We start from the raw sequence: 23317 nt of genomic DNA, 5'->3' as shown, positions 1-23317 counted from the left end.
CTACCTGGGCTGTGGCCAAGGGCAGGTGAGGGCCCAGCCCATGCTCAGGGGCACAGAGGATCAAGAGCCTCCTTGGCCATGGGGAAGAACTGGATAAAAAGCTGACAGGACTGGCTGTGATTTTCCTCAGCTTTAATTTGGGTCTGCCTCCCCAGCAATCACTGGGACCCTGTCTCTGGTTCTGGTCATATTCCAGTGTCTGAATAACTGCCTGGCTTTTGTCACCTCCTCTGATGACAGAGGCTTGCTTCTGAAATGCAACTGCACTCTTTGAAAACAGAAGCCTCCAATTTAGAAGACCTTTGAGTGTAGCTCAGATGGGTTTTTGGACCCAATACAGCATGCATAAAAGAGGACACTGTGCTAATTAATGTCTCAGCAGAGCTGTCCAATACAGCCACCGCCCCTCCAATCTCATTCTCGTTCCACTATATTTTAATGAGAAGATTGACCTACTTAATTCTGAAAGCAGCTGGCTTTCAGAGCCAAGCAACACTTGGAGAAATAATGTCATGTTTAGTGCTGATTTCATTACCAGCATCAGTCCCACAGCATCCCAGGATGGCATTAACCCTCCACTGGCCAGGAAGGGCAGGTCACCGAGCAAGCACTGAGGACCAGACTGCTCCAGAAGCTGCTCCCAGGCCACGGCTCTGCTCCCAAACACCTGCAGTGGCACAGGGAAACATTTGATTCATTGGTACTGTCACTCCAAGGAAAGTGAAGCAGAGGAAGAGCTGGCCTGGCACAGGTGTGGTGTCCTCACCAATACAGAAATGCCAAACAAATGGGATGTACCCCAGGCTGACAGTGAGAGAGTTACGTGCACGACTGCAATGATTTCATCCTCACACGCCACACTCAGCACCAGACTGTTCCATACAGGCAGGAATGACAAACTGCACTGGATATCTCTGTGTGAAGTGCACCCCGTGTCACAGTTTCCTCTCAACAGAACAGCTCCATTTTTTTGCAACATTATTAAATGGCATTATTAAAAGAGCTTAAATCTTAAAGCTACTGCATTGCATAACCTGCAGGAAGGATGGTAAGTGATCTCATGAAAATTACTGAATTATTAATGACATTTAACAAATCTTGGAACAATGGGGAAATCCTTAAGGATTAAGAAAAACCAAAACAGAACAACTCCCAAACCAAAATATATTCTCTCTCCTCCTCCAAAAAAAACCCCCTCCAGGCCCCCAAAGCAAAACTCAAGTGTGCCAGTATTTAAAAAAAGACAAACTGTGTGATGAGCGTAAGTACAGCTCAGTCTATCTCCCAGGCACACCAACAACTGACATCAAAGAGCATCATAAGACGCAGCCAACGTGGTTTCACAGAGAAGAGTTTTCTGTAAATATTATTCTTTAATTAATTACAAGTCCATTTTGGTAAAAGTAGCTGTTGACATCATAAATTTCTCTAAGGCCTTGTTTTTGACCCCACATGTTATACAAGCATTGGTGGAATACATTAAATGCTTGATATTAAATAATTGTAAATAAGGATTTGTCCTAGAGAATCCCATACTCTGCAGCTATTTGACATCTTTATCAAGAATGTTAATGAAATTATATAACAATTGCAAAGAGAATCTGCATATTAAACCCAAGCTTTCTGGAAAAGTTACTGTACAAAACATAGTTATTAAGGTATCTGCTAGAGTAGTTGTGTGAAATACACCACAATGCTTCAGAATGTGTTCATCATGTGCTGTCTGGCCTTAAACCCTGTTGAGTTTCTAGAAAAGAAATGAGTTCTCAGAGCCATTTGCAGAACAACTGAAAAATGTGCTTAAGAGGGTAAAAGTGAATATTAACAGTGAGAGGGTTGAGGACAAAAAGAAGTAGGTGAGAGTAGAGCAAGGTCATCCTTGTATCTTACATAAACCAGACTGTTACAGAACACTGCAGCTGGTTCCTGGTTCATCCCCCTGGACTTAAAAAGTGAAAAATGCACCAATTGATACATAACATGTCAGCAAAGAACAATGCACAACAGAAACAAAAAGAAAAAGCTGTTTTGACTGACACCAGCAAGCCTCTTTAGCTCATACAGCAAATTATGTATGGAGTTAATTATGACTACAAATATGCAGGAAGAAATTTCTGCTGCCCTAAAGCTATTTCCATTACCAGGACTCAACAGTGTCGGACACAGAGACTGAAATAAAACAAGTTCCAAAGAGAAGACATAGCATTTTAGTACAATGAACCACTGCAACAATTATTGAGTGACTAGCCGGTCTCTTTTGTTACTTCTGATTCCTTCAAAACTGGATCTCTTCCCAAACATGTACTTGCTCCAGTAGAATTGGTAACAGCAAGGACCGGTTTGCTGGGGCAGTGGGCAGCGTTCCTCCAGGGCCTGCTGCCCATCTGAGCTGCTTGGTGCAGTTGATTTTCTGGAGAGGGATGTCACCCAGAAAAACCTGGGGAATCCATAGATGGCAAGCAGCCTGGGGGACAAGGTCTTAGGGATAACGAAACTGGGCTGACACAATCTGGCCCCGTGCACTGGCAGCCCAGGAAGCACCAGGGTCCGGGGCTGCCTCTGCAGCAGCGAGCACAGCAGGTGAGGTGAGGGAGGTGGTTCTGCCTCTCTGCTGGATCCCCTGCCCTCAGAGCACAGCAGCACAGCTGCCCTGGCCCCACTGCAGCAGCATGCAGCAGCACAGCTGCCCTGGCCCCACTGCAGCAGCATGCAGGAGCTCCAGGACAGAGCTCTCTCCTCACAAACCGTGCACTGGCAGCAGTGCCACCAGCTCATACCAGCTTGAGCCAATCCCACAATCTGCTGCTGTGCTGATGACACGGGTGGATCCTGGGAGAATGTTTTTTTCCATGTGCCATGTTATGTGGAGAGTACATCACTGAAGTATCTACAAAACCCAAGTGGTCACAAAGTATTCATGTCTAGAGAGCAGGTCTAGTTAGTAACTCATAAATGACAGGAAACAGGACTCTAGACTGAAAACCACTATGAAAAATCTTCTTTAATTCCTGGCTTTATTGTACTCAGTGGGAATGCAGTGAACATTTGCTCCAAGTACAGCACTGTGGAGTTCTGAAGAGAAACCACAAACACAGCTGAACAGCACCAGAGCATGCAGGGCAACCCTGCAGGACAGCCCTGCAGCAGGACAGACAGCCCTGCAGCAGGACAGACAGCCCTGCAGCAGGCTGGGCTGTGCTGGGGGAGGAGGGATGGCACCAAGAACACCACACAGCAAACAGACAAGAAACCACATTGTCGCACTGGTGACATTTTATTTTGTTCTCTTCTGATCTTGCCCATCTCACTGCAGACTCTGCACGCCCTGCACAGTCTCCACATCTGCTTTCAGCACAGCACCTGCAAACGCAGCAGACCCTGGTTCCAAAGGCAGTTCTGGAGAGCCCCTTGGCCCTGCAGTATCCCCCACTGTCAGAATGATGGGATCGTGCTGGTACTGACACACAGGTACAAACCTGCCTGCTCCCCACACACTGCCATGCCTTCCCTGGGAATCTCAGCACCAGCAACTTTGTCCAACAGTGCAAATTTTGCAATTTTCTGGTATGGTGGGTCTTTGGATGACAAAGTCTGGAGAACTCATTCTTTAAAAACCAGGACTGCCTGTGCTGGTGCTTCCTGCTCGCTTCTGTGACATCTGCTGCATTCAGACACTGCACAGGGTGCCCAGGGAGGCTTGGATGCCCCAGCCCTGGCAGTGCTCAAAGCCAGGCTGGATAAGGCCTGGAGCAATCTGCCCTAGTGGGACGTGTCCCTGCTCCTGGCAGCAGGGGGTGAGACTAAATGATCTTTAAGGTCCATTCCAAACCCTTAACACTCTATGATTTATAGAGACAGGAAGATATTGTTCCTTATGATCCAGAGACAATGCCAACAGCATGACTTAAAATGGTGACCCCTCTTCTTTTAACCTTTTCTACACAGGGAAGCCACTGCTATTATAGCTCATTTGCACAGAGAGGCGATGCTGAAAAGAAACAGGTTATGTAAGACAATAAAGGGGGGGATCTGCAGAGCAGGGGGAAAAGACACTGTGGGAGCACTGGCATGACAAAGAACCACATGCTGGCAAGGCAGCCTCGTGGAGCCTGGTCCCAGCACTGCAGGCTGCTTATGTAGGGATGCATGGGATGCTCCCAGGTGAGCACAGAACAGGTGGGCTTCAGAGGGCACACAAAGGCCACCTCAGCACATCATTACCGAGGTCTCTAAAAGGCTGGTGAATCTCCAAAGGCTTGAGAGCATTCAGCTGTTGCAGCACTGGAAGACTTTCTACACATGTTTAATGTCCAACATTACAGGAGACAGATGCAGGAGGAACAGTGGGTTCCTGACAAGGGTAATAATCATCTTCCATCCCTTCCAAGTCTGGTGCTGTCTGGTGCTGAGCCTAAATGCTGGGGTATGAAATAGAGCTTTGTGCAACAGGATACAGCAAATACTGAGAAGGTCTCTTTTGTGGCAGCCTTGCTGACAACGGACAGGAGAGTGACAGGGCAAGCCAGAGTACTTGCATTCTGCACAGCACTGTTCTCATGTTCAGTGTGGGTGCATTCTGTGCAAGAAAGGATTTCCCCGCTGAAGAGTCCTAAACATTGTGCTAGTCAGTTCCTTTTGAGAAGAACTGTAAAAAAGAACCCTGATCTCACACATCAGAGGAAGATGACAAAACAGACACTTGCTGTACTGGAAACCACTATACAAGCAACTAGTATGACCAAACTGAGGCTGCAACCAGAGCAGGAATCACACTGAGCACACTGTGAGTGCCACTGTCCAAAGGAACTCCACTGGCAGAAGCAGCCTCTGCACCACAGCTTTGGTTTGAATTCCTCATGACTGACCAGATGTTTCAGTGTCAAAGTCACCTGTAGAACTGAGGCACAGTCCCAAAGACATTCAGCTGCTTATATTAGTGCTGTGGGTTATGAGCCTGACAGAAGTGAGGCTTGTAGCTGAAAAGCTTTAGGATTACTCCTTCTCATCTTCTACGGATTTACTTCGGCCTCGCTTGCGGCTGGTTTTTGGAACTTCAGCTTTCTGTGCAACTTGGGGTGCCCCCTCCTCACTGCTCGCGCTCCTGGTGTCTGCTCGTGGTGGACGACCTCTCTTACTCCTCCTCATTTTATCAGCTCCAGCAGCTGGGAGCTTCTTGGCAGCCAGGCTGCCAGCTCTCTTCTTTTTGCCCCTGCTCAAAGGACGTTTCTTCCGTTGCTTCTTCTGCTCTTCCCTTTGGCGAATCTTCATTAGCTTCTGAAAGCTTTTGGTGGTCGTTGTGTTCACATCAAACCAGTCCTGCAGGTTTAGAAAGCAATAGGTTGGTACTGATCGTGGTGGAAATACCAAATAAAGCCTATCAGGGCTTACAGTATAGCTGCCTTGTGGGACAAGGTTTCCCTGAAAGGTAAGATCTGGAAAGACAACTGTCTAACAGCACTCTGTTCTTTGATGTGCCTCCTTAGGTGTCACTGTGTCTCAGAGGATTCAGATTTGATTTGACATTTGCTTAGTTAAAGGAACAGGAAATGCTGCAGAGCTGAACAGAGCAGCAGCAGCTTGGGACAAGGCATGTAACACGACACAACACTTACTCCCCAGACTAACACATAAGACCAGCTAAGTTTAATGACCCTGTTCCCAACAGTAAGCAAGGAAAAAGTAAAACATGGCACACATCCAGCATTTTCTTCTTCAGACACTCTCCCCACCTCCAGCATCCTGAGTTTGAGGTTCCACTCTGCCTGCCTTACCTCAGCGTGCACAGAGTTGATGTGATACTTGACCCCACTCTCTGAAGTGAACTCCTTCTCACACAGGAGACACTTGTATTTACCAGCCACAAAGTCTCCCTGGCACCAAAACAAACAAACAAACAAACAAAATTCCATCAGGAGTTGCTGGACCAGGAGGCTGATAAACCTATAGATTTCATTTAAATCTTGCTCAGATAGAACCCAGCAATAAAAACTAGAAGTTCTCATCCATAGCAGACATCTTTAGCTACGGCAGCACTACCATGAGTGAGCAGCTGTACCCGTGAAGCACAGAACTGCTCTCTGAGATGCCATAAGGTCTCCAGCAGTGCACCTGAGATCAGGAAAAGCTGCTCTTGTAGCTGTGAACCTACAGGTGGAACTGCTGTGTCATTACAAGGAATGCAGCAAGGGGCTTGCTCCTGTGTCATTACAAGGAATGCAGCAAGGGGCTTTCTCCTGCTCTCAAGTATTGTGTATTTTACAATGGCAACACCCTTAGCACACAGGGGAGCACCCACACTGGCAGCTGGAATGAGGTGATCTTTAAGAGTCCCTCCAACCCAAACCATTCCATGAATCCATGAACTTGTGAGGATCTCAGATCAGCAGATGGCAGGACAAGAGCTTGAGCAAAGGTTATCAGAGGGACATGGACATTAAGAGGAAGGTTACCAACCAAGGTACATGTGCCAAGGTGAGACTTGAGTCCTGAGACACTGCCATACACAGATTCACAACCCTGAAAAAGTAGAAAAAACACATGTGAACTACATGCTAGCAAGAAATCGCTTCTTCCTGGACAATAAAGCATTATTTTGTCTGGAGGCCAATCCCAAAAGTGCAAAAGAGAGGTAGAGGGAGGCAGATACCAATCCTCCACAGCCAGAAAGCTTCTGGTAAAAAGACCATTAGAAGAGTACCTCAGTATTTATATTTCCAGTTTCTGAGCATGTTTGGACATAAAAAAAAGAGACCCCCTGCAACAGTTACTCTCATACTCTATCAACAGCCTGACTAAAATGACAGTTTGCTTTCTGCCTGAAGTGCAACAGAGAAAAATTTCAAGTGGAGCACACACAGGACACTTCTCCCTCGTGCACTGCTCATGTCTCTGGCACAGAGCAGGAGCACAGCACCCCACAGCCCTGATCTCAGCAGCTTCAGAGGCCTGGCCCACAGCCTTGATCTCAGCAGCTTTAGAGGCCTGGCCCATGGGGAGCTCCAGGCACCAGCCCTGGGGTACCACGCTGTGCTCAGCCCTCAGCCCAGGGCCCACAACAGGAGGCAGAAGCAGGACAGGCTGCTGGGTCACTGCCTGGTGACACAGCACAGCTGCTCTCTGCACACTCTCCACAGACAACAGGGCTGCAATTCTGACCTTGGAAATGATGCCAGCCTGAATACTGGGAGAAAGTGCTGGGGGTAGGGTAGGGGAGGGCACGGGGAAGGCACCATCTGCACACCAAACCCAGAGGGCAGATGCCACTGCTCCTTGACTCTGACAGCAACCACCACATGAAGATGTCCACCACCTCCACCAGTGGGGCCATTTGATCCCATTGGATCTGACTGGTGATTGTTGTAGGGCATTGTGGAAAACCAAGTTTTCCAGTCCAAGGGGTCCAAGAGAGCCAGAGAGGGACTTAGGACAAGGACCTGGAATGACAGGACAAGGGGCAATGGCTTCCCACTGCCAGAGGGCAGGACTGGATGGGATACTGGGAAGGAATCCTTCCCTGTCAGGGGGCTGAGGCCCTGGCAGAGGTTCCAGAGAAGCTGTGGCCACCCCATGCCTGGAAATGCTCAAGGCCAGGTTGAAAAGACCTTAAAGCTGGTCTAGTATAAAACTTTAGTGCTGTCCCAGACAAAGTCTCCTCACTTTTGTGTTTCCAACTCTACTCCTTCCTTCTGTGAATAGATTTAGATAGAAAGGCAGAGGCCTGTAATTTTTCCACTATTCAAACCTCCAAATGGACCATCTGCCCACCTGGATGAGAAAACTGTACCAGCCTGACACCAAGTTACTGGCTCTCAGGTGTTCACACACATTCCCAAAAGGATCAGCCCAGGGCACTTTGATGCAAAAGACAAAAGGAGCATCCCCAGACATCCCCAAGACTAAACAGGGCCTTGATTACACTGAACAACCATACTGAGATGGAGCAGGATTTGTCTCCCACAGAGAGACCAACTGCACTTTCAGGGTTGTGGGAAGCTGTTGGCTCATACAGACTTGAAATCTATTCCCTCTGGGGCGTCAGAAACAGTTAAGGATTACCTGATTTGGGCAGTGGACTCTTCGGTACATCTTTATCTCCGTTTTCCATTTGCACAGCACATCTTGACTAAATGTGGGCAGTCCAGGACGAGTGTATTTCAGCTGAGACAAAGATGGAATTGAGAGCTGGAAGTAATGCTGGCTATCCAGAATTTCCTCCTCTAGGCCAAGACAGAAGTGCTTTCTCTTCTCCTACTCTAACAGGCAAACTCCCAATAATCAATGTTCTCTTGTCTCACCAACCCTCTAGAAACATAACTGAATCTGGAAAACCCCACAATATCAGAATCTGAAACCTCCCATTGCCTTGACTACAATTGCTCTAAATGTCCTTACTCTGCTGAGATCCATTGTTTTCCTTTGGCTTTCACTCACAGCCTAAAGGACACTACTGGAAACTCTGAAGTCTAAAGCACTGTGAAATAGCACAGCATGTATCAGAGACTGGAAGGATTGCTGGGGCCTTACAGCATGGCAGGAGTGATCTGAGCCTATGACAGCCCCTGTTCCTTGTGCCCCCTGGGAATTCCAGCAACAGGACTCTACAGTGATTACAGCCTGCCTGAACAAACAGTGCAGCACAGCAACTGCTGCTGCAGAAATACTGTGAGAGAGAGAGAGAGAGAGCAGAACCCAGTCCCCACACAACACACTGCTTTCCACGTGCCATAAACACAGGGTAGGAGCCAGTACAAGACTCATTACATGTGGAGGTATAAACTTGAACCCCATAGTGCATCTTTAAGGCCTTATACCTTCCGGTCATCTGGAATCAAGTCCTGCAGAACTTTTCTTTTGGGCCACTCTTTGGCCAGCTCTTCTCCTGCCAGCTCATGGAGATAGTAGATTGCCACCTTTGCAGATCTCCTCTGAACTCTGCCTGCGCTGTTTTGCTCCCGTTTCATTTCCTTCAGGTTCTCTGTTCTCTCCTCATGGAGGAAAGTGACCTGCAATGAAGGCCCAAAAAGGTGAGTCTCTTTCACTACTTCCTATTTCAGTTACACTAAATACTGGGAATAAATGTTTTGCCAAACTCCTCATAAACAGGCTGCATCAGCTATGGTTTACTGTCACAGACACAGGACAGAAGTGCATCCCATTGGTCAGACAGACCCCCAGAGCTGCTCACAGGGATCACAGCAGTGAGGCTCCAGCAGAGAGCTTCATGCAGTTGCTAGTCTTGAAAGGTATTCCATCATTCACTGGAAAACCCTCATGGACAACAAGACTGCCTGTTCTGCTCCAATGGTGAGTCTTTTAAGAGCAAAGGAAAGCATCTCACAAGTTATGTTAGCATCACTCTTTCATGGAGCCAAAGTCAGGTGATTTTCTGCTGCCATGCTGATTTACTATTAAAAATTTCATCCTAGTCACAGACAAGCAACAGCTGCTGCTAGAAGGTAACTATCAAGGACAAAATAATCCAGGGGCAGGAAAAATGCAAACATTTGTGGTCTGTAATTACCCAACAAAGTAGTAGACAAAGCCTACACGTGTCTGAAGCCTGAGTGGCTGAAGTCCCACCCCAGTCCCTGATCCCACTGCAGGGTGCACTCACTGGCCCATGCTTCGATCGCAGGTGGTAGACAAGTCCTGCCTTTGATCTGTATGCTTTCCCACAGTGATGGCACTTCATAGCCATTTTCTCCAGCTCAGAAGCAGCCTTCCCACATTTTTTAATATGATATAGGTATCCCATTATGCTGGTGAAGCTGCCTGTGCAGCCCTGTCAACACAAAAGGAAAATACATGGAAGAAAACCATTCTTCAAGGGATTCCACCCCCAGTGTGAACAGGATCCACAGTTTGCTGACCAAAGTACTAGCACTCATCCTGACAGAGCAGAGACAGGCAGGTAGGAAACTTTAATGTTTGTCTATTCAGACAGACAACATCTGCAACAAAGAATTGGCATTGAAATGACAATTAAAGGTCTCTTTTAACCCAAACCATTCTGATTCTATGCTACTCTGCCTTAAAAGCATAGCTGGGATCTTGAAGCAAATCTTGCTTTGGCCAGCACCAGAGCACACTCTACAGCACTCTCACGTTCCATGTCTATGCATAGAACACTGCTGTTTAATCGACACTGCTGTTTAATTGACACTGCTGTTTAATTGATGCTTTGCACAATGCAGCTTACCTCCCTTGCACACTTCAGTTTTCCCATTCGCTTCAAAACCTTCCGAAGGCGCTCTCGCTCAAGCTGCTCATCCACTTCTTCTCCCTCCTTCATAATTGGCTAAAGCACAGCAGAAAGATGAATGAAAAACACAGGATGCTCAGCATTTACAGTTCTCCTCACAGGGAATTCACTACTCACACTGGGGCAGGAAAGCTTCTAAAATAATTAAATCTCTGCAACTTAATGATTTTACAGACACATATTTACTATAATGATGACTTTCTGTATCTCTGCTGGTTTTGCTGGGGTGACAGCTGGTGTGGGGCTGTGTTTTGGATCTGTGCTGAGAACTGGGCTGATAGCTCAGAGATGGTTTTGCTGTTGCTGAGCAGCCCCTGCACAGTGCTAAGGGCTTTTCTTGTGCTGCTCTGCCAGAGTGGCCTGGAGGGGCACGAGCAGCTGGGAGGAGACATGTCTGGGACAGCCAACCCCAACTGAGCATGAGGACATTGCAGAGCACACTGCCAACCCCAACTGACCAACTCACCACAGGGATACTGCAGAGCACACTGCCAACCCCAACTGACCACGAGGATATTGCAGAGCATGAACTACCATGCTCAGCATGTAAAGCTGGGGGAAGGAGGAGGAAGGGGCAGATGTTCAAAGTGGTGGCATTTGCTGTACCAAGCTACCACTATGTGTGATGAAGCCCTGTGATCCTGGAGATGCCTGGACCTTCCTACCAAAGTGGTGAATGAATTCCTTGTTTTGCTTTGCTTGTGTGCTTTATCTATTCAACTGTCTTTATCTCAGCACATGAGTTTTCTCACTTTGATTCTCTCCCCCATCCTGTAGGTGAGGGAGAGAGTGAAGGGCTGTATGGGGCTTGGCTGCTGACTGGGGTTAAACCAAAGAGGAATTATCTTTAAAAGGAGTAAACTGACAGAAAATTATGCATCTTAAACATTTACTGGTCCTACTGTTTCCACAAAGCCTGACTAAGGTGAAGTAGACTGCTTGTAACAATTACTCATCTGTGCAGAATTACAGCTCAAATCCCTTATTCTCTCTCTGATGGTTACTGTATATTATTTACTACTTTACCTAATATTACACCTAGACTGAGTAAAAAGATAGAACTCAGTGACAGACCTAATTCTTAGGGCCAGAACATGATCCCTGGCCTGATTCATTTACTAATACAGCTCTAGGTTCAGAAACTGCAGTACTGGGAATCGCACAAAAAATTCAGAGTGAATTATCTGAACTTTACACAAACTTCCAAATGACCTTTTCAAAAGTTCTAATTCTTCACAGCTACAACAGGAGACACTGCCTTCTTTAAAGTAAGAGCAAAGAGGAAAACCAGATTGTAGTATTAGTACTAATCTAGTGTTAGATTAGGATTTTTAAAGTAAAGAGAGATGAGAACTAATTGCTGCTTCTGCTATTTTACCTCAAATCTAGTCTGCTCTGGATGAAGAAAAACTTCCTCCTTTCTAGCAAAGGATTCAAAATTGCAGCCTAATATTTTTCCTTCTGATTGGGAATGCCTTTTATGTGTGACTTATTACCAGCCTAAACAGAAATTCATCCCTCGTTCTATGATGTTGCATGCCTACCATCTCTGGTAACATTCTACTGTTTTTCAGATGTCAAGTCTCACTGGAAAAATAATAGTTCAACTAGATTTGGACAGCTAGAACACTGGAAAAAAGCACTCCATGTTCTGTGTCTGTGTGTACCAGGAAAGGACCAAAGCCTGCTCTGCCTGTAGGAGTTTCAGATGCTCAGCAGCTGTGTTACCTGATTGTTATGGTCTGCCATGACATGGTATTTCATCCCTGCTAAAGACTTCAGCTGCTTCCCGCAGTGCTGACACGTGAACATTTCCTAGAATTAAACAAGGAAATTAATTCCTAGAAATTAAACAAATAAACAAGGTGCATTTAGCTGTAAATTAACCAAAGCAATGGATAACTCTGGGGAAAAGGAGCAGGAGAGCAGAACAATTTATTTGGGCCTGGTAACTCTCTTCAAAGAACTGATTTTACGGAGTGTAAAATCCAGTGGAACAATGAAATAACTACACCTCTGTTCACTAACCCAAACCTCCTGCAAAAGGCTGGGCAAGAAGCACCAATGACTGTTCTTACAGACGTATAAGGGACTCTCGCTAAGGGACATGGTGATGAGATGAAACTGGTTTTAAATACAACACAAAACAGGCAGGTATTTCTATCAGTAAGCTGAAGAGGAGTAAAGAAACCCTTGCTCATCTCTTGTATTCTTACCTTTCTGCAATTCAGCATATGTTTCTTCAGCCCTTCTACAGTCTTCCTCACCACAGCCCGGCACGTGGGACAGGTAACTCGGCCTTTGTCCTGGATCTCTAGAGACCACTGTTCTTCCATACTACCTGTCAAAACACAATGTTTAGAACACAAGTGCTAACACAACATCTTTTTTGTTTCCTCCTTCAATGTGCGCAGTGAACCCTAAAAAGAAACAGGTCACATGCTCCCAAACCTGTGTCCAGCTGCACCTCAACACGTGCAGCTCCTCTACAGCTCCAGGTATGGACTGTCACAAGGCACACAGCACTCACTGACAAGGAGCATTTTACAAACACCCTTGGATTTCCATCCTCTTGTAAGGTGTGTTCTTCTACCTGACCAGTGCTAGAAGACCTAATCCTCAGGGCCAGAACATATCCCTCTGTTAATTTCTGTCACACAATTAGTTTAGCATGCTGAGTAAACTTATCTTTTGGCCAAAGTGTTTTCATAGTAAAAGCAGTCACAGACCACCAGGGCAAGTTACTCAAGAGCCAGGGAAAAGCACCGTGTGTGGCATGGTTTTCAGTTTCTGGCCTCTTTATGAAATCCCAAGCAGAAGTCTGGAATAATCCACAAGAATTATAAACTACTGAAATAGGTTCTAGGAAGAAAGTGGTTTAGCAGCCATCTGCCTGAATTCTTACCTAACAAGATCCACAGCCTCTCTCTCCTCTTTTCCTAATAATAACAGACCCAGGCTGTCCCTCTCCTGGGGAAAAGTTTGTGAATCAAACAGCACTTGGTAGAAAACTGGGGTGTTTAATGAGTGCTGTAATTTACAAACACCAAGTTATTCCACTCACTGAATCAAGGCTAATTTTATTTTTCTAGGACAGATTGCTTGGGTCTCTGGCTCCCAGGATAGGTGATCTGGCAGCAACAGCTACGGAGTTTTTCCTGCAAACATATTCTGCTGAGTAAAAACGATAAATATTTTAATGAGTTTAATAATGCAACTATTTTAACAGGCTTTTGTTCAGTTCAAAAAGTGATTCCTCTTTCACCATTACATTCTGCAATAGCCAAAGCACGTGGAGCTACACTCAGGCAGTGTGCAGTCCTTTCAGTCCTACTCTGCAGTACTGACACAGTGCCAGGCCAGCAGCCAGCTCCTCCCTGCCAACAGTACAGTGAACTGCTGAATGGGAACACCAGAAGCACAGCTGTTGCTCAGATTCAAATCCTGGAATCACATTTCTCTTTTATCTGCTTCATGAGCAACTCTTAGCTACTGCCTCTTCTTACCTGCGTCATAGGTTTCTGGCTCTTTCTGAACACTGTGGTGTTTCGTTCTGGAGTTTTGTTTTGTTCCAGTTTGCTGGTTTTTCCCTGTTATAACACAAACAAGACAAGCCAGAATAGTCAGTTCTGCTAGCTTTGTTATAATAAAAAACAGATTTTTTTTTTTGCTAGAAGGCTGCTATTTAGTCTGCTGTCTCAAAGTTATTCAGAAATGTTCAATGCTTTTTTTTTAAAGCAATGTCAAGGTTATGTTTCCTACTCCATTTCAAGATCTGTTTATAGTGGCAGGCATTAGTCCCACTCAAACACTTGTAAGTTCTATGGTTGTTCACACTCCAAGCTCAGGGGATGTGAACTCTTCACACTGACATATCCTCTGTGCAGTTTGGCTGAGTCCATCTGATGATAACCATGGGGAGTCTCATTGCTCTACTCATTCCAGTCCTCTTTAGACTAAAAACCTCTTATTGTTTCAGCATGGGTTATGCTGTTTGCTCTCATCTCCCTGTCCTCTTCAGTTGTCACACACATTTCCTGAACCGCAGTGCCTGTTCCTGGAAACAGCACTCCATGGTGACCCTGCATTAGAGCAAAAGAATTACTCCTAACATCTGCCTTCTTAAAGAACCACTCTGACACTGCCAGTCCCCAGTCAGCTTTTGATCTGCTATGGATCTTCAATCCTCTTCTGAAGCACTGGCTCCTGGGAGGCTGCTCGTTTTCAGCTGTGACAGTGTTTCTTCCCAAACAATATCATCTTTAATTTTACACTGTTCTCTGTTCTATTTTTAAATTGTTTCTCTGTTGTCGAGACCACTTTCACTTTTAGCCTTTTCTCCAGTACACTTGCTGTCACTTTCAGCTATGGGCTGTCTACATCCTTCCAAGTCCTCGGTGACAGAAACAAGAGTCAGAATTGAAAACAGGGACACTCCATGAACCGTCTTTCTACACTCCTATTTCACCAGGCTAGCGACCTCATTCGAGAAGGCTGTCAGGCTGATTTAAGCGTGACTGGCCCTGCATGAATTCATGCTGATTACTCCAAATCCCTATCTTGTCCTTCATGTGTTTGGAAATGCTTTCCAGGATGATTCTCTCCATCAGCTTCCCAGGGACTGAGGTGAGGTAGACTGGCCAGTAGTTCCCCAGATCTTCTTTCTTTCTGTCCTTGAAGATACAATTGGTATTTTCTCTCTTCCAGCCTCCAAGAACCTCTGCCAGTCGCCATCACCTTTCAAAGATAATCAAGAGTGGCCTCACAATGACACCAGCCAGCTCTCAGCACTCAGTGCACCCCGTCAGGCCCTACAGGACTTAGAATCATAAATTGTAGGCTGGAAAAGCCCTCCAAGATCATCGAGTCCAACAGTTCCCCCAACGCTGCCAAGGCCACTGCTAACCCATGTCCCCAAGTGCCACATCCACACACCCTTCAAATCCCTCCAGGGATGGGCACGGCACCACTGCTCTGGGCAGCTGTGCCAAGGCTGGACAGTCCTTTTGGGGCAAAACATTGCTCCCAGTTTCACATCTAAACCTGGTGCAATTTGAGGCCATTTTCCCTTGTCCTGTCACTTCCATGGAAGCAGAGCCTGACCCCCACTATCAGGGAATTGTGCAGAGCCACAAGGCCCCCCTGAGCTTCCTTTTCTCCAGGCTGAGCCCCTTCCCAGCTCCCTCAGCCTCTCCTGGGGCTCCACTCCCTTCCCAGTTCCATCCCCTTCCCTGGACACGCTCCAGCCCCTGCAGGTCTCTTGTGCCAGGAGGGGCCCAGAGCTGTCCCCAGCCCTGGAGGTGCCCCAGCAGTGCCAGCACAGGGGACGGGCACTGCCCTGGCCCTGCTGCCACACCAGAACTGGCACAGCCCAACAGCCACTGGCTGCCTCTTGCCCACCTGCGCTTCTGCTGAGCCATACTTGACCAACACTCACAGGGCTTTTTTCAGCTCCTCTGCCCCAGCCTGGAGTTCCTCATGGGGTTACAGTCACCCCAGGGCAGGGCCTGGCACCTGGCCTTGCTGACTCTCACACTGTTGGCCTTGGCCCATCATTCCAGCCTGTCCTGTTTCCTCTGCAGAGCCTTTCTGCTCTCTGGCAGATCCACATCCTAATCCACTTGGTGTCATCTTCAAACTTACTGAACGTGCACTCAGTCCCCTCATCCTGATCATCAATAAAGATATTAAACTGGACTGGCCAAGTGCTGGGCCCTGGGGAAGACAACTAGTGACTGCCCCAGATGGATGTCACTCCCTGCTCCATGGCTCTCTGGGCCCAACCATCCAGCCAATTTTCCATCCAGCAAAGAGTGCATCTGTCCAAGCCATGAGCATCCAGTTTCTCCAGAAGAATGATGTGGGAAATGGTGTCAAAAGGCTCCACTAAAGTCCAAGTAAATAACATCCACACAGCCTTTCTCTCATGGGTTAAGTGCATCACCTTGTCATACAAGAACATCAGGGGAGTCAGGCAGTAGCTGCCATTCTGCCTGGGCCTGATCACCATGCTGTCCTGTAGATGCCCCATGACAGTACCCAAGACAATCTGCTTCAGGACCTTCCATGGCAGCAAGACCAGAGCCACAAACATGTCTGTGGTTTCCATTCTGAGGATCCTCCTTCTGAGCCCTCCTGCAGATGGGTGTAACCCAGGCTAACCTCCAGTCTTCTCAGACCTTTCCACCTAACCAAGACTACAGGCAAATGATTGGGTAAATCCAGTTTAAGTGCTCTAACTTAGATCTCTTTCACTGAGTGTTGGGCTTCCTTGTTCCAGACTTTCCCTCTGTCTGGTCTCAGGTTCCTAGGATTCCTGAAGGATTCCTTTAACTGATAGAGGCACATTGAGTACCTCAGCCTTTTCTGTGTCCTTTGTCACCAGCTCCCCTGCTCTGAGGAGCAGTGCACTCACAGCTTCCCTGGTCTTCCCTTTGCTGTTCATGTACTTGTAGAATCCTTTCTTATTGCTGTTCACATCCCTTCCCAGATTCAACTCCAGGCTGGCTTTGGCTTTCCTAACCTCATCCTTGTAAGACTGGACAGCAAATGTACACTTCTGTGTCACCTGCTCCTGCTTTCACCACTTGTACACCTTCCTTTGCACCTAATCACTGACTGACAAACCTTCTGCAGGAATGAAAGGCCTCTGGTGTCAAACATTTCTCCCCTTGGTCTTTGTGGCAATAAAAAAGTGTTTGGGTTTGACTTCCTCTTAATAAACCCATACTACTGTTATCAGCTACTCAATCTCCAGATGTTTACAAGCAATGTATCTGATTATTTAGTTTATAATCCTTTGGGAAACTGAAATGATGCAGACTGGCCTATACTTCCCATAATTTCCTTCCTCTCTCCCTTTGTTGGACTTCTAAGACAGACTGAAATTAGATCACCTCCCACTGATGAAGCAGACACTAGTCAATGGCTTCCTAGAACAAAACATTCAGAATCAAAAACAGAGTTTGAAGACTCCAGAAGATGTCATTTGGGCAGGCAAGTCAAAGTACCTAATTAGTACCTAATTAGGAATTACAAGTTATTTGTATTACCCGAAATCTTCTGCTTCTTCTTGGGAGAGTCTTTAACATCTTTGCCTTCCCTTTGCTCAGATTTCCTCTTGCCTTTCAACAGTACTTCTCCTGATAAGTAAGAACAGATATGCTTCAGTCTCAGTATTCAGTCTGGATAACAGCTTTGAGTCTACTGCTGCCTCATCTTGTCCTTGTATTCAATACTTATTTAAAATTTAAAAAACAGTCATTCTTGTGAGGTACCTGGGCACCAGTGAACTGGACACCACCTTCTCACACAGCAACACTTAGGCAGCCCATGGCCCACAGTACTGTGATACAGCAGGTATGGAAGAAACAGTGCCACAGCAGGGCCTGCAAAAATAATCCTCAGGAAAAGAGGCAGAAAGCACTAGGTTATGTGATGGAAACCTCACCTGCACTCACACAAAAAGGAGCATACAGAAACTCACATAATATCATGCCTGCCCTGAATATTTCCAAGCCTATCAAAATCTTGTCTCCATGAATACAGGTGAGCACAGAAGCACAATGGTAGGCAGGGAACACCAATTATAGACTTAAACAAACAGATAGCTTCCTCCTGAGCCTGTCCCAGGAGACCCACAAGGATCAGTCAGTGAGAAGCCCTTTCTGAAGCCCCCTTTGGAAGGGGGAACAGTGAGAAGGGAGAGCATGGTGTCACTGCCTAGGGTTATGTAGCACCTGGGATCTGAGTGGAGAACAATTCAGGATTACACAGGACTAGGATGATCAGGAATGCTATCAAAGGGAGGGAAAGGGCCAGAATTACCCAATTTGGAGTTGATCAAGTGTGGGAAAATAGAGGTGTAAGAGGATAGCAAAGAACACCTGCTTGTAAATAGGTGACTGGTCAGGATACAAATCCTGTCATGTCTGACACCAAGCAGGGTCTGTGAGTACGAGCTTGTCTGTAATGAGTCTTCACCTGCCCCTGGCATGGCTCTACAGGCCTCAGGGGCCAGTGCATCCATGGCCCAGCAACTGAGGAGACTGGGATCCAAAGGTCAGGCACTGAGCAGATGGAGTGTACAAGGATGGAGGCTGCTGGTGCTGTTTGTGTGCATGCTGATCTGCGTGGCTCCTGTTTGTGTCTGTTGTGGGTCTATGTTGCTCCTACAGGAATACTCAGTCTGGCCAGTGACTGCACCTGGGGTGTGCAGCTACAGCAATCTCACTTCTATCAAGCTATCAGATTTCCCTCTCCCCACAACAGAATAAAATACGGATCCTGACTTAGAGGTAAGAAGGAAGTGCATTAAAGAAGATTGAAGTTTTGACTCTCTGCCACACAAGAAGTTTGGAAAACAGATCCTAGGCCAGGAAATCTGAATGTTCCTGCAACAACTAGACCCATTTCAAATCAGAAAATTTTAACTGACAAATGTGAGAAAATGAAGACATCCTTAAAAAATAATAATCTACCAACCACAAAAGCTGTATCTAATCCCAAATACTACTGAATGGTCCCCTTTGCCACATCTTTAGTGTTGATGGTTCTATTTTTAAAGCTCTTCAAGCTTATTTCTGATATGATTGGTGTAACTCTTACCTCTTCTACAGATAAAACTGAGTTCAGGCACAGAATGATTACTTTAATAGAAAGGGACTCAAAAGGAACTGTATAATATCAGAGAACTGTACCTGTATTTGGGCAGTGGCAAAAGTTCATTTCTTCTAATACATGAGCAGCACTAGCAAGCTTGTAATTTTTGGCTAAGTTGCAGCGTGTCTTTCATGAGCAAACTAATTTCTAACCGAAGAAACAGAGAGAAAATCAGTTTTGCCTTGGGCCACCAGTGATAAATACCTTTTTTTTCTGAAGATTTGTTCACGCTGTTTTTCATTCCTCTCATTTCCAGCCAGTAAGCAGGCCTGCGAATGGTGCGCTTGCTCCGGGGCTCCGCACTGCCATTCACTGGGGAGGCAGGGGAGATGTTGGTGACTGTGTCGTCAGAGTCACTGCTCACTCCTACCACAGCAGCTTCCACCTCCTCAGGTGGCTTAGACCTGGAACACATCAAGTCAAATTCCTGTGTGTATGGATGCACACAATCACAATAAATGTGACAGACAACATCCTTCTCATCTTCCCAAGTATTCTAAAACTTAATATCACAATTCACCGAATCTCCTGAGTTTTAGGACCTGTAAAGTGCCAGCAAGATAAAACACTGTCCTCAGTGTTGTTTTTCAGTACATCTTTTCGATAATGACATTAGTGAGAGGAACAGAAAAAAAGGAAGAAAAGAGGAACAGAAGAGGAACAGAAAAAAATATTCCTCCTACCTCAAGCTTTCAACTTTAGAAGCAGGAGCAAGTGAATCTTAATTTAAAAATGTGCATTTATTCTTGGAATATAAGAATATTTCTGTAGCCCATCATTACATAAGAGACATTTTCCATCACACAAAGGGCAAGATCTCCTTCAGCCTCTACTCCCAGAATCAGGGCTGGCACTATGCAATTAAAGATTTCATGCCAGTAAGAATTTTAACTAGCGAGGCTTTCAGCAATGAAGACAACCTTCCAACCTACAAATCACACTGCATTAAGACTACTTTAGACTAATCAGCAGCACTGAATTTTTTTCCTAGAGATCAGAGGGAACTTTGCTTCACTGTTCCAAAGTATTTCTCTCAGGCCTTGAAATGCCTGAACACCTACATTCCTGTACATGACAGGAAACTGAATGAGGTGTCCAAGAAACACAGAGTATCTACTCTCTGGGCAAATACCATTCACATGAAGAAGAAAGAAAGGGAACACAAACATTTTGCAATGTATCCCATTGCTACTACAATTACCAACTGAAATAAGAGGATCACTCGAGTGAGTGATGACTGTGATGGGCATTCTGTCCATATGCTGAGCTATGGAGCTCACCTTTAACACATCAATCCAGGAATTAACAAGGGGGGATGCTGAGGGCACCAGGTCAGGTCATTACACACCGTGTTTCAGGAGGTACTACAGAAGCATGGGGAGAGGATTTCTCAAATTAAAGTCTTAAAGTTGCAATAACACCCAAAATACATACATTTCGGAGCACCATTTGGTTTTGGACTTAAAATATTTATCTTCATAATGCTGAAATCCTTTAAAAAAAATAAACGAAAGCAAATACACACTGAAGTGCCAGAAAAGCACTTTTCCTACAAACCAGTAAGTGAAGTCAGCTGAGACTCTCAACATATTAATTAAAATTGTTGCAGCTCTTAAAATTCAGAATATTCTCAGCTTTTTTCTTGCCTTCAACCAAACTAGAAAAAACCATTCACATACTTTTTATTTCCTAAGGACTTCTTGAGCTTCTGCTGCCTGTGATGTCCAGTCCTGGTGTCCTAAAAAGGAAGAACAATTCACATTAGCAGCATCATTTGTTTTCTTTTAGCATGTTTCACTATGCAGCCAAGCACAACCACCTGCACATCACTTTGAGGATGTGCATTCACCACCCTTTGAAAAATAAACCACTGTTTTCTGCAACCAGAAGAGCTTAACCTTTCCCACTCCAGCGGAACTGGACTGGAATCAAACCAGGGATGAGCCCCTCCACACTCCCCATATGAAACCTTTCCCCTGCAGTGGGATGTGGTGGAGTGTTCTTTGTCTCCAGTACATTCACCCATGTATGTTTTCTGCCTATACTTATATGTTTTCTGCCTATACTTTATCACTTGATGACAAATATTTTAGATACTTATTTGCTAGCTTTTATACAGCACTTATTTTCCCTTAATGAAGTAATTCTTCCATTCACCCTGCCAAGAACCTTGTTTCCAGTCTCCTTCATGCCCTCCTTTTTATCTCGCTTATCATACCCCATCAGCTGCCCAGATGTTCACGTTATCCACATCAAAGAATCCTTTTTCTTATTTAACAAAGATTTTTTTTGTCACTTATCAATTGCTGTGCTCCTATTAAGAGATGTAATTTAACACATCTTTGTAAAAGTATGTGTACAAGCCAGTTGAACATCTCATTTGCTGTAGGTTGCTCCTAGTGCATACACCTACCACCGCCTTCCTCCAAATACTAATGACTGAATGCCATTCTTCATTAGAAAACTCACCACAAAACCAGTAGTTATACAGACTAGAAAATAAAAATCACAGCCCAGTGGAAGTATAAAGAATACCAAAACTGTAACCTAGGGAACAAAGGTAGTATTTTGCCATAAACAGAAACTGGCTAAGAAACTGGAAGAACCAAAAAAAACACAAAGAAACCAACAGCCAAAGCAAAACAAAAAAAAAATCCAATGAAACAAAACAAGAAATTACAGACAAAAAAAGAAAACAGAAGAAAAAAAAGGAATTATGGCTAATTACCTATCTTCTTCATAGAAAAATGTGATTCACACTATCAACCACAAGAGACACCCCAAGCACCAGTTAAGAAGTTCAGCAGCAGGCACTAACATCAATAGACGAATGATTAAACTGTGCCTATGCCCTCCAGCCCCAGAGTCTCCTCATGGAAACGTTAGGGAAGCAGCAGGACAAAATTCACAACTGCTTGATCAAAGACTTCACAATCAAATCTTGCCTCCTTGGAAGTAAAGTCAATTGGATGTTTGTATTTGCATGATTTACACCCAAACAATAGCGTCAACAGCATTGTCTGCGAAATCTCTACGTGAGTGGAGAAGCAGCCTGAAGTTATGAAGTTATAATGATAAAAACGAAAAAACAGGCAGGCAGTCTGCTCTAATTCACTATCCTAATCTAGGATTAGAAGAACCAAAATGACAAACATGCCATGTGTATCGAGATTCATGGGGTTTTCATAACTAAAAAATTTTGCATGAGAGTGAAGATTACTATGAAGAACTTCGGTGGCAGTTAAGGATCTGCAATAAAAAAGGAGAGTGAAAATGATCTGTCAGGCTTTCCTCTCTGAGAACTTAATAACAGCAATTATGAAGGAAACATTTATAGAAACTGGTGTTTAAGTTCTGCGTGTTTTTTCATTTATACATTTCCTACTTAAAAAACAGACACCTAATGTATGCAGGAATGCCCAACGGCTGGACATAAGGGAAACAGAAAAGTCACGTTCCTCGTCTAGGTGAGAAAAAGTGAAACAGCGGCCCAGAGCCTGAAAAGAGGGGAATGGTGAATTCTGTGCGCCCGCGGACTGCGGGCATTCCGGTGAGCTGGAGCACAGGCTGGGGACAGCATCCAGCCGGCAGGACGGTGCACAAGCACAGAGCATCGATACTCCCCGAGGGGAGGAGCTGGAACGGGAACTGTGGAGGTGCCAGCAGGGACCACGGGCATCCTCAGGGCCCCGGCTGTCCCGCGAGGAGCAGGAGGGCTCGGTATCCTTTGGGGAACTCCCTGTTCCAGCCCCGCGTTCCCGTTCCCACCCGCACACTCCATCAGCCACGTCTTCCTGCAGCGAAGGCATTTCGGACAAAGCGCACCCCGGCTCCAGCAGCGCCCGCTCAGGGCTCCTGCCCGCCTCCAGGCCGAACAGAACCGGGCCCGGGCCCAGGCCCCCGGCGCCCGCTCAGGGCTCCTGCCCGCCTCCGGGCCGAACGGAATCGGGCCCGGCCCCAGGCCTGGCCTTCGGGCGGAGAGGGGCGGCTCCCGCCGCTGCTCCCCGGGAGCCCGGAACGATCCCGCTCGCCGCCCACTCAGGGCCGCTCACGGCGCCGGGCCAGGCCACACAGCCCCACCAGCTGGCCGGGGAAACCGGCTCGCTCCCGCCATCCCGACGTCGGAACCCATCTCGCGGTGACCCGCGGAGCAGCCAGGCTCTCCGGGGCAGCCGCCGGTAGCATCGCTGAAAAGACTACGGGCACTCACCGAGCCGCCGCCGCCACTACCGCCCCGCATGGTGCCGGTGCCGCCGCCACGTCAGCGCCACGCCCGCCCGCGCGGTCCCGCCCGCCGCTCCCGGCCGGCCCCGGCAGGGCCCCCAGCCCCGCCGCGCTGCCGCTGTTGTGGCGCGCCCGGGGCCGCGCCGGGCCGAGCAGCGCCGGGAGCCGCCC

At 46.5% G+C, this 23317-nt stretch overlaps 1 protein-coding gene across 2 annotated transcripts; it reads right to left on the bottom strand.

Moving 5' to 3' along the window:
• Positions 1–2981: 2981 nt before the first annotated feature.
• On the bottom strand, positions 2982–23314 carry ZNF512 (zinc finger protein 512). Of its 2 annotated transcripts, XM_071417259.1 has the most exons (14): positions 23133–23314; positions 20602–20660; positions 19127–19326; positions 17314–17403; positions 13768–13851; positions 12478–12602; positions 11990–12076; positions 10199–10297; positions 9614–9781; positions 8811–9002; positions 8056–8157; positions 6454–6516; positions 5772–5870; positions 2982–5316 (listed from the first exon to the last, which is right to left on the bottom strand). In XM_071417259.1, exons 1-14 carry the CDS (start codon positions 23160–23162, stop codon positions 4993–4995), a joined length of 1722 nt encoding a protein of 573 aa, XP_071273360.1. In that variant the 5' UTR covers positions 23163–23314; the 3' UTR covers positions 2982–4992. The 2 variants fall into 2 exon arrangements, with proteins under 2 accessions (XP_071273360.1, XP_071273361.1); XM_071417260.1 differs by lacking the exon at positions 17314–17403.
• Between the last annotated feature and the right edge of the window lie 3 nt (positions 23315–23317).

Source organism: Agelaius tricolor, unplaced genomic scaffold (assembly GCF_023055355.1).
Source record: "Agelaius tricolor isolate 1412-34295 unplaced genomic scaffold, bAgeTri1.0.p SCAF_68, whole genome shotgun sequence".
NCBI lineage: Eukaryota > Metazoa > Chordata > Aves > Passeriformes > Icteridae > Agelaius > Agelaius tricolor.
Note: the sequence above shows the minus strand (reverse complement) of the source record. Positions and strands in the feature narration are given on the sequence as shown.

Coding starts and splice junctions, on each gene's coding strand:
- ZNF512 (XM_071417259.1), bottom strand. CDS start 23,162: ATGCGGGGCGGTAGTGGCGGCGGCGGCTCG. Junction 12,603..13,767: donor GCCAGAAACCTATGACGCAG/GTAAGAAGAGGC, acceptor GTGTTTTGACAG/GTAGTATGGAAGAACAGTGG. Junction 8,158..8,810: donor TGATTCCAGATGACCGGAAG/GTATAAGGCCTT, acceptor TCTTTGTCTCAG/CTGAAATACACTCGTCCTGG.